This window comes from Nycticebus coucang, chromosome 17 (assembly GCF_027406575.1).
Source record: "Nycticebus coucang isolate mNycCou1 chromosome 17, mNycCou1.pri, whole genome shotgun sequence".
NCBI lineage: Eukaryota > Metazoa > Chordata > Mammalia > Primates > Lorisidae > Nycticebus > Nycticebus coucang.
In genome coordinates, this window is record NC_069796.1 from 83,750,816 (window position 1) to 83,763,961 (window position 13,146).

General features: G+C 44.2%; 1 protein-coding gene across 2 annotated transcripts in view; it reads left to right on the forward strand.

Annotated features, from left to right (window-relative positions):
* Nucleotides 1-3,634: 3,634 nt before the first annotated feature.
* The window catches only part of RNF130 (ring finger protein 130), a 105,891-nt gene continuing 96,379 nt past the window's right edge, over nt 3,635-13,146 (forward strand). For both annotated transcript variants that reach the window (XM_053566595.1, XM_053566596.1), the window contains exon 1: nt 3,635-4,301. In XM_053566595.1, coding sequence (XP_053422570.1) covers nt 3,851-4,301 — 451 coding nt within the window. In that variant the 5' untranslated portion in view covers nt 3,635-3,850. The remainder of the gene's footprint in view (nt 4,302-13,146) is intronic.

Below are 13,146 nucleotides of genomic sequence, written 5' to 3' on the forward strand. Positions count from 1 at the left end.
ACTGAGCTGAAGCCTGGGGATTATGTGCCATCCAAGAAAGAAAACAGGAGGAGGGCTTTGGGAAATCTGGACAATCCATTGAGATTTCCAACACTGTCTAGGGGACCCCATTTGGGCTCTGGATGCTGGAGCTCCACCTCAAGTGCTATGCAGTGTGCTTTACATACATTACTCCTGTTTACAGCCCTGAGACAGTAGACTGCTCACAGAGGAAACAGATTCCTCCCCCCGAAGGTCTGAGGCCCTTAGCTCAAAGTAGGAGGCTGGCCACTGGGGTCCCACTGGAGCTCTGCGGAGAAGGGGAATTTAAGTTGGGACTTAAGAGGTGACCTAGGATTTTTTGTGAGCTGAGAAACCAGCAGAGGCAGAGGAGAACAGTGTGTGGCAGAGACAGAGAGTGACCCCATCAAGGAGAGAGGTAAGAAAGGTAAGCAATCTACTCACAGAACAGCAAGGCCTGGACTCAGACCTCAGCACATATCCAAGTACTATTGGTGCTTTTATTTACCTAACACTTTTAAATGACAAATAACAAATGGCAAATAAGCACATTAAAAAGATGCTTGGTGCCCATAGCACAGTGGTTACGAAGCTAGCCACATCCACCAAGGCTGGCAGGTTCAAAACTGGCCTGGGCCAGCTAAAACAACGACGACAACTGAAACAAAAAATAGCCGGGCATTGTGGCGGGCGCCTGTAGTCCTAGCTACCTGGGAGGCTGAGGCAAGAGAATCGCTTAAGCTCAAGAGTTTGAGGTTGCTGTGAGCTGTGATGCCATAGTACTCTACTGAGGGTGACATAGTAAGACTCTGTCTCAAAAAAAAAAAAAGAAAAGAAAAAGATTCTTAACATCTCTAATCATTTGGGAAACGCAAATCAAAACCACAATAAGATGCCACCCCAATTCATTAGAATAGCTTCTATTAATTAATAAGAAGGAAGAAAGTGGGCAGGCATGGTGGCTTATGCCTGTAATCCTAGCACTCTGGGAGACCGAGGTGAGTGGATTGCTTGAGCTCAGGAGTTCGAGACCAGCCTGAACCAGAGCAAGACCCTGACTCTAAAAATAGATGGGGCTTGGCGCCTGTGGCTCAAGCAGCTAAGGTGCCAGCCACATATGCCTGAGCCGGTGGGTTCAAATCCAGCCTGGGCCCGCCAAACAACAATGATGGCTGCAACCAAAAAATAGCCGGGCATTATGGCGGGCACCTGTAGTCCCAGCTACTTGGGAGGCAAGGCAGAAGAATAGCTTGAGCCTAGGAATTAGAGGTTGCTGTGAGCTGTGATGCCACAGCACTCTACCCAGGGTGACAGCTTGAGGCTCTGTCTCAAAATAAATAAATAAAAATAAAAATAGCTGGGCGTTGTGGCAAGTGTCTATGGTCCCAGCTACTTAGGAGGCTGAGACAAGAGGATTACTTGAGCCCAAGAGTTTGAGGTTGCTGTGAGTTATGATGCCATGGCACTCTAGCCTGGGGAGGGCAACAGAGTGAGACTCTGAATCAAAAAAACAAAAAGGAGGAAAAGAAAGTGTAAGGATGTGGAGAAATTGGAAGACTTGTGCACTGTTGGTGGGAATGGAAAATGGTACAGCCTCTATGAAAAACATTATGGCAGCTCCTGAAGAAAATAAGCATAGAATTACTATTTGATTTAGCAATTTCACTTCTGAGAATATACTCAAAATAAAGCAGGGTTTGAAGAGACATTTATATACTCTGTGTTCATAGCAGCATTATTCACAGAGGCCAAAAGGTGTAGGCAACCCTTTGTCCATTGATAGATGAAAGGATAAACCAAATATGTTATATGTAAACAATGAGATATTATTCAACCTTGAAAAAAAGAGGAAATTCTGACACATACCACAACATAGATGAACCTTGGGGACATGCTAAGTGAAATAAGCTACTCATAAAAGGACACTTATGTGGGAACCTAGAGCAGTCAAACTCACAGAGACAGAAAGTAGAATGGTAGCGAGGGGATGATGATTGGGTTTAAATTTTGCAATGTGAAAAGAGTTCTGAAAACGGATGGTGGTAAAGGTCATACAACAATGTGAATGTACTTAAGCCACTCAACTGCGCACATAAAAATGGATAAGATGGTAAATTTTATGCTATGTGTATTTTACAATATTTTTATAAAAGGTAGCTTTATATCACTATTATAAATAAAAACCTTTTGTCCTAAAGGAAAGGTCTCCCTAAAGACAATTAGGTGCTGAAGCCTGCTAAAGCTGTGCACGGAGACCTCATCTCTCTTTAATTAAAGGGGAAATCAGCAAGTGCCAGGGAAGCGTTAAAAGCACTCTGGAATCAATTCTGTCCTTGGCAAATTTAAGACTGAAAGAGAGCCTCAGAGAGAGCCACCTTCTCCCCATTGGTCTATCAGGGGGATGTCTGTGGGGGATTAGAACCATTTCTTAAGCTAGGGATCATGGGCATCCTACACTTTGAAAGACACACACTCCCCCATTCAGGACAAGGGTATAGGGACCAAGAGCAGTTCAGGCAAAGCAGGCCAGACCAAACCCAGTGGGGGAAGCAAAGAACCCCATGAGGTCCTAGAAATGGCCCAGGCTGTTTCATCAAGGAATTCTCCAGGTACTCCTTGCCCTAAAGAAGGGGCCTCCAACTGGGACCCCTCCCTCTAGGGTGGGGACTCCATTGCTCTGGACTAGGGGCCTGGAGGTAAGTGAATAGGTAAACGTCAGTCTCAATCGGCTAGGGCACAGTAGACCCGATGGAAGAGATAGAATTGGAAGGAGAAACTGTGAACGATGTAGCCAAGAAGGCACCAGTAGGGTGGCGCCTGTGGCTCAAATGAGTAGGGCGCCAGCCCCATATACTAGAGGTGCTGGGTTCAAAGTGCTTCAGTTTGCTTTTGGGAAACTGTCTCTTCTCCATTCTCAGTGTATTTGGTTGCGCAAGGCTGAATCCACCCACTCCTCACAGTAGGAGGCAGGAGACCCAGCACCAGCTGGTCAGATGTCATCCTTCCTCCCCTGCTCTCCACAACGACCCTGTAATATCCTGAATTCAGCCGCACTTCAAGATACACCCATTCTACCCCCTAGCTTTTGCTTTAGAATGATGCATGTTTTAACTAACATGGGTGTGTGTGTGGAGAGAGGGGAGAGAGAGAGAGATGAGCAGCAGATCTCACTACAATCTTCTGGTCCAGGGCCCCTGGAGGTTTTCATCTTGACTATAGAGGTCATTCCCAAACACTCAAGTGCCCCTGCAGTTCTGGGTTTAGTAGGCCCCCACACTCTTACGTACAGAGACATCTCCCAACCGTGATGTCAACTGTAGCACTTGGAGTTGAATAGTTGGGTATTAAATCTCTTAGACATGTAATTTTAAATACTTGTTTTAAAGTTTTGGCTTTTTTGTATTCTGTGCTCAAACGTTTCCATACACTATTGGAAAGCTCCTGGGCTCTAAGCCCACTGACTGTCACCCCTGCCAAACAAACAGGATCGAGCGCGGGTGCAAAAGGCTAGTGGTCCCCTCGGACCCTCGTGCAGGCAGGCGGGAGCGGGCACGTCTTGCACGCATGCGCGCGGGGCGGAGCTGCGCCTCAGGCCTGCGCGTTGCCGTCAAGTCGGCTGGGCGGGGCGGCGGCGGCGGCGCGCCGGCGGCGCCAGCCGAGCGGACGAGATCGTTCGCTTGAGGCTAATCTTGGGGCGCATACTCACAGAGCTGACCCTCTATACCCCCGCCGCATCCGGGCGAGGCGGCCCCCTCTCAGAGGGATGGAGAGGGCCACCCCCCTTAGTTCTTGTGGGACCCCGAGTAAACGACCGCTTGCGGCCTGAACCGCGGTCCTGGGCGAGGGACCGATGGGCGCGTCCCCGCAAGCCGACCGCGGACGTGAGGGCGGCGGGCGGCGGGGTCGCGGCGCCGAGGACAGCCGTGCTCGTGCTCGCGCCCGCACAGGCCGCGCGCGCGCGTTCCCGCCGCAGCCCCAGCCGCGCCCGCCCCGCCTCTCGGAGCCGGCCCCAGAGCCCCGTCCGCGAGCGGCAGCGACGGCTGCCGGAGGGACGATGAGCGGCGCGGCGCGGGCGGGCCTGGCCCGGCTCGTGGCGCTCACACTGCTGACCTGCAGCCTGTGGCCGGCGCGGGCGGACAACGCGAGCCAAGAGTACTACACAGCGCTCATCAACGTGACGGTGCAGGAGCCCGGCCGCGGTGCCCCGCTCACGTTCCGCATCGACCGCGGGCGCTACGGGCTCGACTCGCCCAAGGCCGAGGTGCGCGGTCAGGTGCTGGCGCCGCTGCCCCTGCACGGAGGTGAGTTTGGGGCCGGGGAAAGGGCAGCCTGGGATGCGCGGCGGGCCCGGCCCCCGGCCCCGGTGCGGACTGGCCGCGGTGCGCCGCTCGGCAGACGCCCCGGCAGGGTAGGGGTTCTGTGGTGTAGAGCCGGCCTGCTCGTGTCTGGGAACGAGGCTCCAGAGGCGGTATTGGGTTTTCCCCCTTCTTTTAAGAAAGACTTGGAACGTTCTTTTTTCGTTTAAGTAGCTTTTTACTGGAGGGCATTGAACTGCGAGTTTGTAGGGACAGCTAGACAAAGGAGGTGGTGCAAGAGTGCAAAACTAATTCATGGTGGATGAGATCGCAACCTGTGTTTTGGAATCTGCAGTTTGTTCCCGAAATCGAGGACCTAACCCTGGATTGGATCTCCAAGTCTGAGATCTTTTTCTGGTGGAAAAAACATGCCATTTTTCTTAAATGGTCATGGGGCGGTGGGTAGGAGAAAATGGGCATCTTCCCTGTTGCTTTTGGCTCTTGTTCTGCCCCCGTGGTTTTTGTAATTTGACGCCTGAAATTTTCACATTATGAATAATCTGATGCTAATTGGAACTACTAACGAAGTCTTCGTTCAGTTTACAGTTGACAACCAAGAAGGAAATAGCTAAAATTTTCAAGAATTGTCTTTGAAACCGTTTGCCTTAACGTCTTGTTCTTTTTTTTTTTTTTAATAAAGCGGGGTTCTGTTTAATTATTCGGTGTAAAACATACATATATGTATATCATATTTTTAAGGAAATGTTTTCCACATTGCGTAATATGATTTTGGGGGGTTTTGGCCCACTTGGAACTTTTGGGAAATGTTCACCACCGCATTCTCATCCTGAGAAAGCTGAAAGATTTTTTTTTTTTTTTTCACTGCTGTTCATATTAGGATGACCTAAGCTAGGCAACCTAAATAAGGTAATGGTGTTTGTTTTTATACTCTAAAATATTAACATATCGTGCCCTTCTGAGATCTGTATTTGTGTGCTAAAGTACTAAGCTGTTTCTTCTTTGAAGTAATCGGGCTGGGAAAAAGGAATCACAGAAGGCTTTTTGTGTAGCTTATCTCTAATGTTAGAGAGAGACTAGGCTTTTCGAAGTTTTTCACCTTAATGTGCATTTTTCATCTCCACTTTGTTAAAAATGGCAGTCAAGATCCCATCTTGGCCATAGAAACAACTTTTGTCTTGGGTTCATTCAGTAAACGTTTGTCTGCCTGCTCTGTGCCAGTCACTGTGGTTGGGATGCATAATGTCTGCAAACTATGACAATAACAATGGTAGCCTATTTTCTGGTGGGGGAAACCATGGAGTCACGTGGAAGAGGAGAAAGAGGAAGAGAGGCAAGCAGTTCTGGAGCAAGAGCTGGCCCTGTGCAGTGTTTTGAAATCTCTGGTTTGTCTTTGAGGGAGGCTTGGTTCCCTCAAGCACCACAAATCCATAGCCTTAACTTTGGATTGTTGCCTCCAAAGTGTTCCCAATATGCTTAAATTACTTGTTGCTTACCTCCCACCCCAAACAAAAACTCCCATATCTTTGAGAAAGCAAAGCTATTTTAGGTGTTTCAATAGAAGAGAATTGGAAGCTAGCTGACGTGAACGGATGTGTGGGTGAAGGCTAGTCTTCATATGGGAAGAGCATTATAGGAGTAAAGGTTCTGAGTCACACCTGTGCTATATGCCTGTGTGACATTGGAAAAAGTAATTCTGCATAGCCTCAGTTCCTTCATGTAAACTGGAATGATGGAGTACTTATCTCTTCAGGTTTTTGACCGATTTAAATGGTTGCTTAATTCTGAAAAGAGGAGATATGTTAACCTAAAGAAATCTCTATTGGTGGAGTTTTAGACACTGCGGCAAAATGAACAAATTTGTACAGTGTGTGGAGATTTGAGTGTGAGATCAGTTCCTCCGAGTTTCTTTCTTTCCTTGATTCTCAAGGGTGGTCATTTTGTACGTTTCCCACCTGGTTCCAAAATGAGTTTGCTTCAGGTTTTCTCTTGGTGTTGGTGGTGGTATCTATCCTACAGGTCAGTGGTTCTCAACTGTCCTAATGCTCAACCCTTTAATACAGTTCCCACAGGTTGAGAACCGCTGCTATAGGTAATCTGAGTCTGGCTTTGTACCAAGGAGTATTCACACATGAGATCTTTCAGTTCAACAAATACTAATTGAATCCTACTGTCATCACCAATCAAGGAACTACTGAAGAAGGAAGGGTAACAGCAGTGAGAAAACATAAAAAGTTTTTATAAGTTAGGCTACCTACAAATTGTTTCTAAGCCTGTGGGTTTATGTGAAATCCAAGGTGTTCTGCTTTTGCAGTAGGAACTTTGAAATGTATTTTAAAAGCAAGAATGGTGATAGAAATCTGTAAAATTATTCATGTTTAAAATAATGGTTTGAAATTGTAACAATATTTGGGTATTTCACGTTATAGTATCGTTTTAGTGAGTTTCAAAGTTTCTTTTACTTTTAGGAAAAATATTTCATTCCTATGCTCTTTATGTGCTTATAATTTTGAATTGAGTTCTTGGTATTTATTGAGGATTTATTGTGTGTTGATATCAAGCAAAGTGATGTTCAAATTACACAAACATGAAAGTAATGAGGCAGATTCCTGGCTCAAAAACAGCTATAGTCAATAATGTGAAATTTATGAAACTTCATCTTGAGGTTAGGTGTTTGGTACAAATGTAAAAACAAAAGAACTTTATAGTTTTCCTAGAGCTTTAAAATGATGGCTCATTTGGGCGGCGCCTGTAGCTCAGTCGGTAGGGCGCCGGCCCCATATACCAAAGGTGGCGGGTTCAAACCCAGCCCCGGCCAAACTGCAACCAAAAAATAGCCGGGCGTTGTGGCGGGCGCCTGTAGTCCCAGCTACTTGGGAGGCTGAGGCAAGAGAATCACTTGGGCCCAGGAGTTGGAGGTTGCTGTGAGCTGGGTGAGGCCACGGCACTCTACGGAGGGCCATAAAGTGAGACTCTGTCTCTACAAAAAAAAAAAAAAAATGATGGCTCATTTTAAATCTTTTTTTTTTTTTTTGGAGACAGAGTCTCATGTTGCCCTGGGTAGAGTGCTGTGGTGTCACAGTTCACAGCAACTTCAGACTCTTCGGCTTAAGCGATTCTCTTTCCTCAGCCTCCCAAGTAGCTGGGACTAAAGGTGCCCACCACAACACTTGGCTATTTTGTTGTTGTTGTAGTTGTCATTGTTGTTTAGCAAGCCTGGGCCGGGTTTGAACCCACCAACCCCGGTGTATGTGGTCGCCACCCTAACCACTGAGCTATGGACCCAGAGCCTCATTTTAAATCTTGATTTGTGAAATTAGTAAGTTTGCTGTTTTGCAGCACTACTACTACATATGTGAATTACAAAGGTAGGCATGTGTGAATTATTGAATAAGATTTATTTGTCCTGTACTTTTAAAGGGGCAAACTGGCAATTTTTTATTAGACTCTTTGATATTTTGGGTTGGGCAGGACTCAATCCTGTAATCCCAGCACTGTGGGGAGCCAAGGGGGGAGGATCCCTTGAGGTCAGGAGTTCAATACCAGCCTGAGCAAGAGGGAGACCCTATCTCTACTAAAAATAGAAAAATTAGGCTGGGAGGCTGAGGCAGGAGGATCGCATGAACACAGGAGTTTGTGAACTGGCTGACTCCACTGCACTCTATCCTGGGGAACAGAGTGAGACTCTGCCTGCCTCCCCTCACCCCCCCCCCCCAAAAAAAAGTACATTTTGAAAAACGTCACACTTTACATAGTACACTTTATGGAGTACTTCATAAACAAGTGCTGTACTCTGAAAATAATATCTTTGTGGTTAAGTGAAATGCTCTGATGAGTAGAGATACATTTTTGAGGGGGCTTACAATTTTTGTATTTTAACTGATAGAGAATTCATTCTTAGAAACTGAGTTTTGAAAAGAGTCTGTCTTGTGTTTATGCACAGATTTACAGTTGCTTTTTTACTACTTAAACAGTAAACTTAGAACTAGGAACAAATTTTTGAGACAGAGTCTCACTCTGTTGCACTGGGTAGGGTACTGTGGTGTCAGCTCACAGCAACCTCAAACTCTTGGGGGTTCAAGTGATACTCTTGCCTCAGCCTCCTGAGTATCTGGGACTACAGGCGCCTGCCACAAAGCCCAGCTAGTGTTAGAGACAGGGTCTCACTCTTGCTCAAGCTGGTCTCCAACTCCTGAGCTCAAGCAATCCACCTGCCTAAGGCCTTCCAGAGTGCTAGAGGAGTGCTAGGATTATAGGTGTGAGCCACTGGGCCCGGCCTCTTAGGTATAAAACTTTTAATACCTTTGCAGAGCATACTTGCTAGTGTTTGCTATGGAGCAGATGTTGTAAATGTGCTTTTTATGTATATGCACACTAACTTCTTGTTTGGGCACAGAGTAGGGCTTGGGAGAGGAGAAGGCTCTATGTTGATGATGTGATTATGTATGTAGATGTTCTGGTGGAAAGAATTGCTTTGAATAGAAATGTTCAGGATAGGTTGTTCAGCCTTAGAGAATAATTTGACCCAACGATAAACCTTTTCTGCTAACTTGCTGACTGTAGGGATGCAATAAATTTCAAAAAAAAAAAAAAAAAGAATCTTTGTTTTTTATATTTTTAAAAAGTGGTCCTATTAGATGAACCTGTAATTGGTTTTAGAACTGCTCATAAGCAGTGCAGAAGATTGATGCGAAATAGGAATTTGGATAAAAGGGGTTATGTTAGAATTCATAATGGCAAAAGCAAGGGCTTTCAGACATAGAGATTTGAAAATATTCAGAGAAAAAGTGTATATATGATCCTGGGAGCAAGAATGCTGAACATTCAGAAGGAGAATTCACAAAGAGCTGGAGGCTCTCAAAACCAAATTTTGACATAAGTTAAATAACCAGGAAAGAAGAAAGAGGAGATATATACAATAAATTATATTGAACTTAGAGCTTTGAAGATGTGTTACATAGTGTGTTTTTCCTTCATTTGTGGATGATTTCCATTAGCATGTAAATATTAGAATGGTTCTTTTTTATTTTTTTTTTGTTGTTGCAGTTTGACCGGGGCTGGCTTCGAACCCACCACCCTCGGTATATGGGGCCGGCGCCCTGCTCACTGAGCCACAGGAGCCACCCAATATTAGAATGTTTTAAAAAGCCACTCAATCTCCCCACCAAATCCTTCTGTTGCTGTCATCCCATTTCTCTGTTAAGAGAAACAGAGGCTTCTCAGAAATGTTATCTATACCCTAATTTTTTTTTTTTGGCAGTTTTTGGCTGGGGCTGGGTTTGAACCCGCCACCTCCGGCATACAAGGCTGGTGCCCTACTCCTTTGAGCCATAGGCACCGCCCTATACCCCAATTTTTCTTCCTGCTGTTCTTTGTATTGTGAAGATCTTTGATTGCCATGCGGGTGATTTTGGTAAAGACGTGGTATATTTAACTGATATAGTTGATGACAGGGTCAGGATTCCAAAGATCTCAACATGTGGAATGATGGACTAGAGCTAACAAAAGAAGTTCATAGGAAGAAATATATAGTACTGAATTTGTTTTTTTTTTTTTTTCTTTTTCCTTTTGTAGAGACAGAGTCTCACTTCATGGCCCTCGGTAGAGTGCCATGGCATCACACAGCTCACAGCAACCTCCAACTCCTGGGCTTAGGCGATTCTCTTGCCTCAGCCTCCCAAGTAGCCGGGACTACAGGTGCCCGCCACAACGCCCAGCTATTTTTTGGTTGCAGTTCAGCGGGGGGAACACGCCACTCTCGGTATATGGGGCCAGCACCCTACCGACTGAGCCACAGGCGCCACCCCTGAATTTGGTTTTTAAAAAAAAAAAATCACCCGCCTTGAGGGAGATGAGGCTTGGCTATGATGTCACTAGCTAAGCAAAGCTTATGTATGAGCTGTTTCTGACTTTGCCGTGTCTAGTCTTGTGCTGCATTTGGGAATCTGCATCTAAGGCAGCACCAGTCCCACTTCATGTAGGCTAAAACATGCACCTTCAGTTTATGTTTAGCTCTGAATACTAGTTTTAAGAGATGAACAAACCACAGAGAAAGCATCATTTTGATTGTTTAAAAGGAAACTCTTCATTTGAAAGAAGGTTAGACTAAATAGCATCTAAGATTCCTCTACCTAGTAATAAGACAAATCTGCCAAAATATACCATTTAAAGATAGTGGTGACTATGGGAAAAGGGTCAAGGAAGGGGAAGGGAGGGGAGAGGTTTTGGTGGAGGGAAGGTAATGGGTGGGGCCACATCTAAGATGGCTGCATCTTAGAATGGGTACAGGCGAAATTTACTAAATGCAGAATACAAATGTCTACATACAGTAACTAAGAAAATGCCATGAAGGCTACTTTGAACAGTTTGATGAGAATATTTCAGATTGTATATGAAACCTGCACATTGTACCCCTTGATTGCACTAATGTACACAGCTATGACTTAACAATAAAAAGAAATAAATAAAGATAGTGGTGGTCTTTTCAAACCAGTCATATTGGGAGAGTGTGCCTGTGTACATACTTATACACATAATATGCAGCAATTAAACATTAAACATCGTTGGCATTCGTTTTGTGAGACCTTTTTGATCAAACAATTAAAAGTATCTTCAGCATATTAAATCTATGTCTTTTCTAGATGGATTAGAATTTTGACAGTAATCATGAGTTATTCAGTGGCAGTTGTGTTGAATAAGGTGCCTGCCTAAGCAAGGTAATGAGAGTTTTGTTTAAAAAGAGAGAAGCTATAAGAAAAGGCATTTATTTTGATGTGCTTCTGAATCCTTTCTTTACACAATTCACAAAAGAGGAAATCCAGCCATGTCCACATCAGTGGGATGAATGAAGAGTCTTCAGGGCTAGTTCTCTAAAGTATAGTAATCTTGATTTATTTACAAAATGAAACTATTGGGTTTTTCGAGACCATTAGCATTTGTTTGTTTTGTCAGCCTTATGTTATTTTTCAAATACTAGGCATTCATTATTTTCCATAAATTATAATAGTGTAGTTTCTTTACTGTTGGAGGCAATTTTGAATAAAACAAAAGGAGCCCTTCAGCTTCAACTTCTAATGAAATAAATTAAAAAATACTTAATAAGCACCTGCTCCATCCTTGTGTTTTGCAAGTCCTGTGGTGCATGCAGAAGACATGGTATATAATTTCCAATCTGGGAGAGCTCGGATGCCTTGAGATAAGTTTTGTCTGAGTAGTACGACTAGGACATGCTGCTGTAAAAGTCGGTGGAAGCTGTCTTCAACTTATGGTGGATTTAGTTCTGAAGCAGAGGTCTTTAGAACTAAAGGGGACCACAGCTTGTTATTGTAAGTAATTTTCTTGGAACACAGCTAGGCCCACTTGTTTATATGTTGTCTGCAGCTGCTTTTTGCTACAGCCACAATTGAGTGGTTGTAGGAGACTGCAAATCTAAAAGATTTACTCTTTGGCCCTTTAAGGAAAAGTTTGATTATCTCAGTTTTGAATGTTCACTATACTTTTCCTTTAAAAACTATCTTAGAGAAGATTTGATTCCTAAATTATCCCGAACTGTGAACTTCTGGAAGTTAGATAGAATGTCGTCTTTGTTTTAGCCAAGCACCTAAGACTGTACCTGACACTAGCAAGCCACAGGAATGTGCAATTGCATTTAATCCTGTGGGACTTAGTCTGCTACTGAAACTGATGGCATTGACAAGTGGAGGGGGTGAGGGCAATAATGGACAGAGCATACTATATAGGGCCTCTGTTTTTTGTGCTAAATTGTAAATGATATAGAGACCAAAGGAACAACAGCAACACATTTGGATTTGTCTAGAAAGGTTTCTTAGAAAAAGTGGAATTTTAACTCAAAAACTTGGGAATTTTTGCTTCCACTCATAATAGAGTGATGAGCACTGGGTTACATTCCCACTTTTGCTGATGCAAAAACCTAAGTTGTTTATAAAATAGCAGTTTTAGAAATCAGTTAATAAGCAGCACAGGACATTGATCCCTAAGAAAAGGGAAATAAACAAGGGAGTCCTATCAACACTGCAGGTTATTGCCTGAAGTTTCCAGGCTGCAGAGGAGAAAGGAGGAACCCTCTGTAGAGTCTGGTGGTCTTGCAGAGTTGAAGAGGGCATTCAGAGCTTCTGGAGGTTGATGCAGTGTGCATGTCCAAGATTAGGATACCGGAGAGCTGGGAGTTGCACAGGAGAGCCACTGTGGGGAGGGGAAAGTCCTGTGAAGGTTTGGTTTAGCATGAATCTGTGAATTTCATGAAGAAACTGCCAGAGGCTGGGAAGAAGAATGGCCAGAAGTTGGCAGGTGGAAAAATTTTTAGAGTTCTCACAAGGCTGGAATAGTTCTTACTGTTGCTAATCAAAGTAGAAAGACCTTCTTATGCACAGTACATGGACTGAGGCCAAATTAACCCTGAGACTCTCCTGACAAACCTTAAAAAGAAACCATAAAAATATCTGATTGCACTTAACTGGTCCCAGAAAAAAACCCAATAATATTTAAAGGAATATATAAAAATTCAGCTGCCCCCCGCCCTCCCTCCACAACCCCTCCCCCCAGCATTCAATCAAAAATTACCAGGCATGGGAAAAAGATAGGAAAATATAACCCATAACTGGAAAAAGGTCTAGAAATTACATAAATGACAGAATTCCAGATGAGGATGTTAAAACAGCCATTACAAATAACACTAATTATGTTCACAGAGCTAAGCGAAAACGTGAATATGAGGGCAGAAATGGATATAAAAAAGACACATCAAACTTCTCAGCCTTGAGAAAGTGTGGGATTTATACTGACAGAAAAAAGAGGAAAGAATATAATGAGAAGA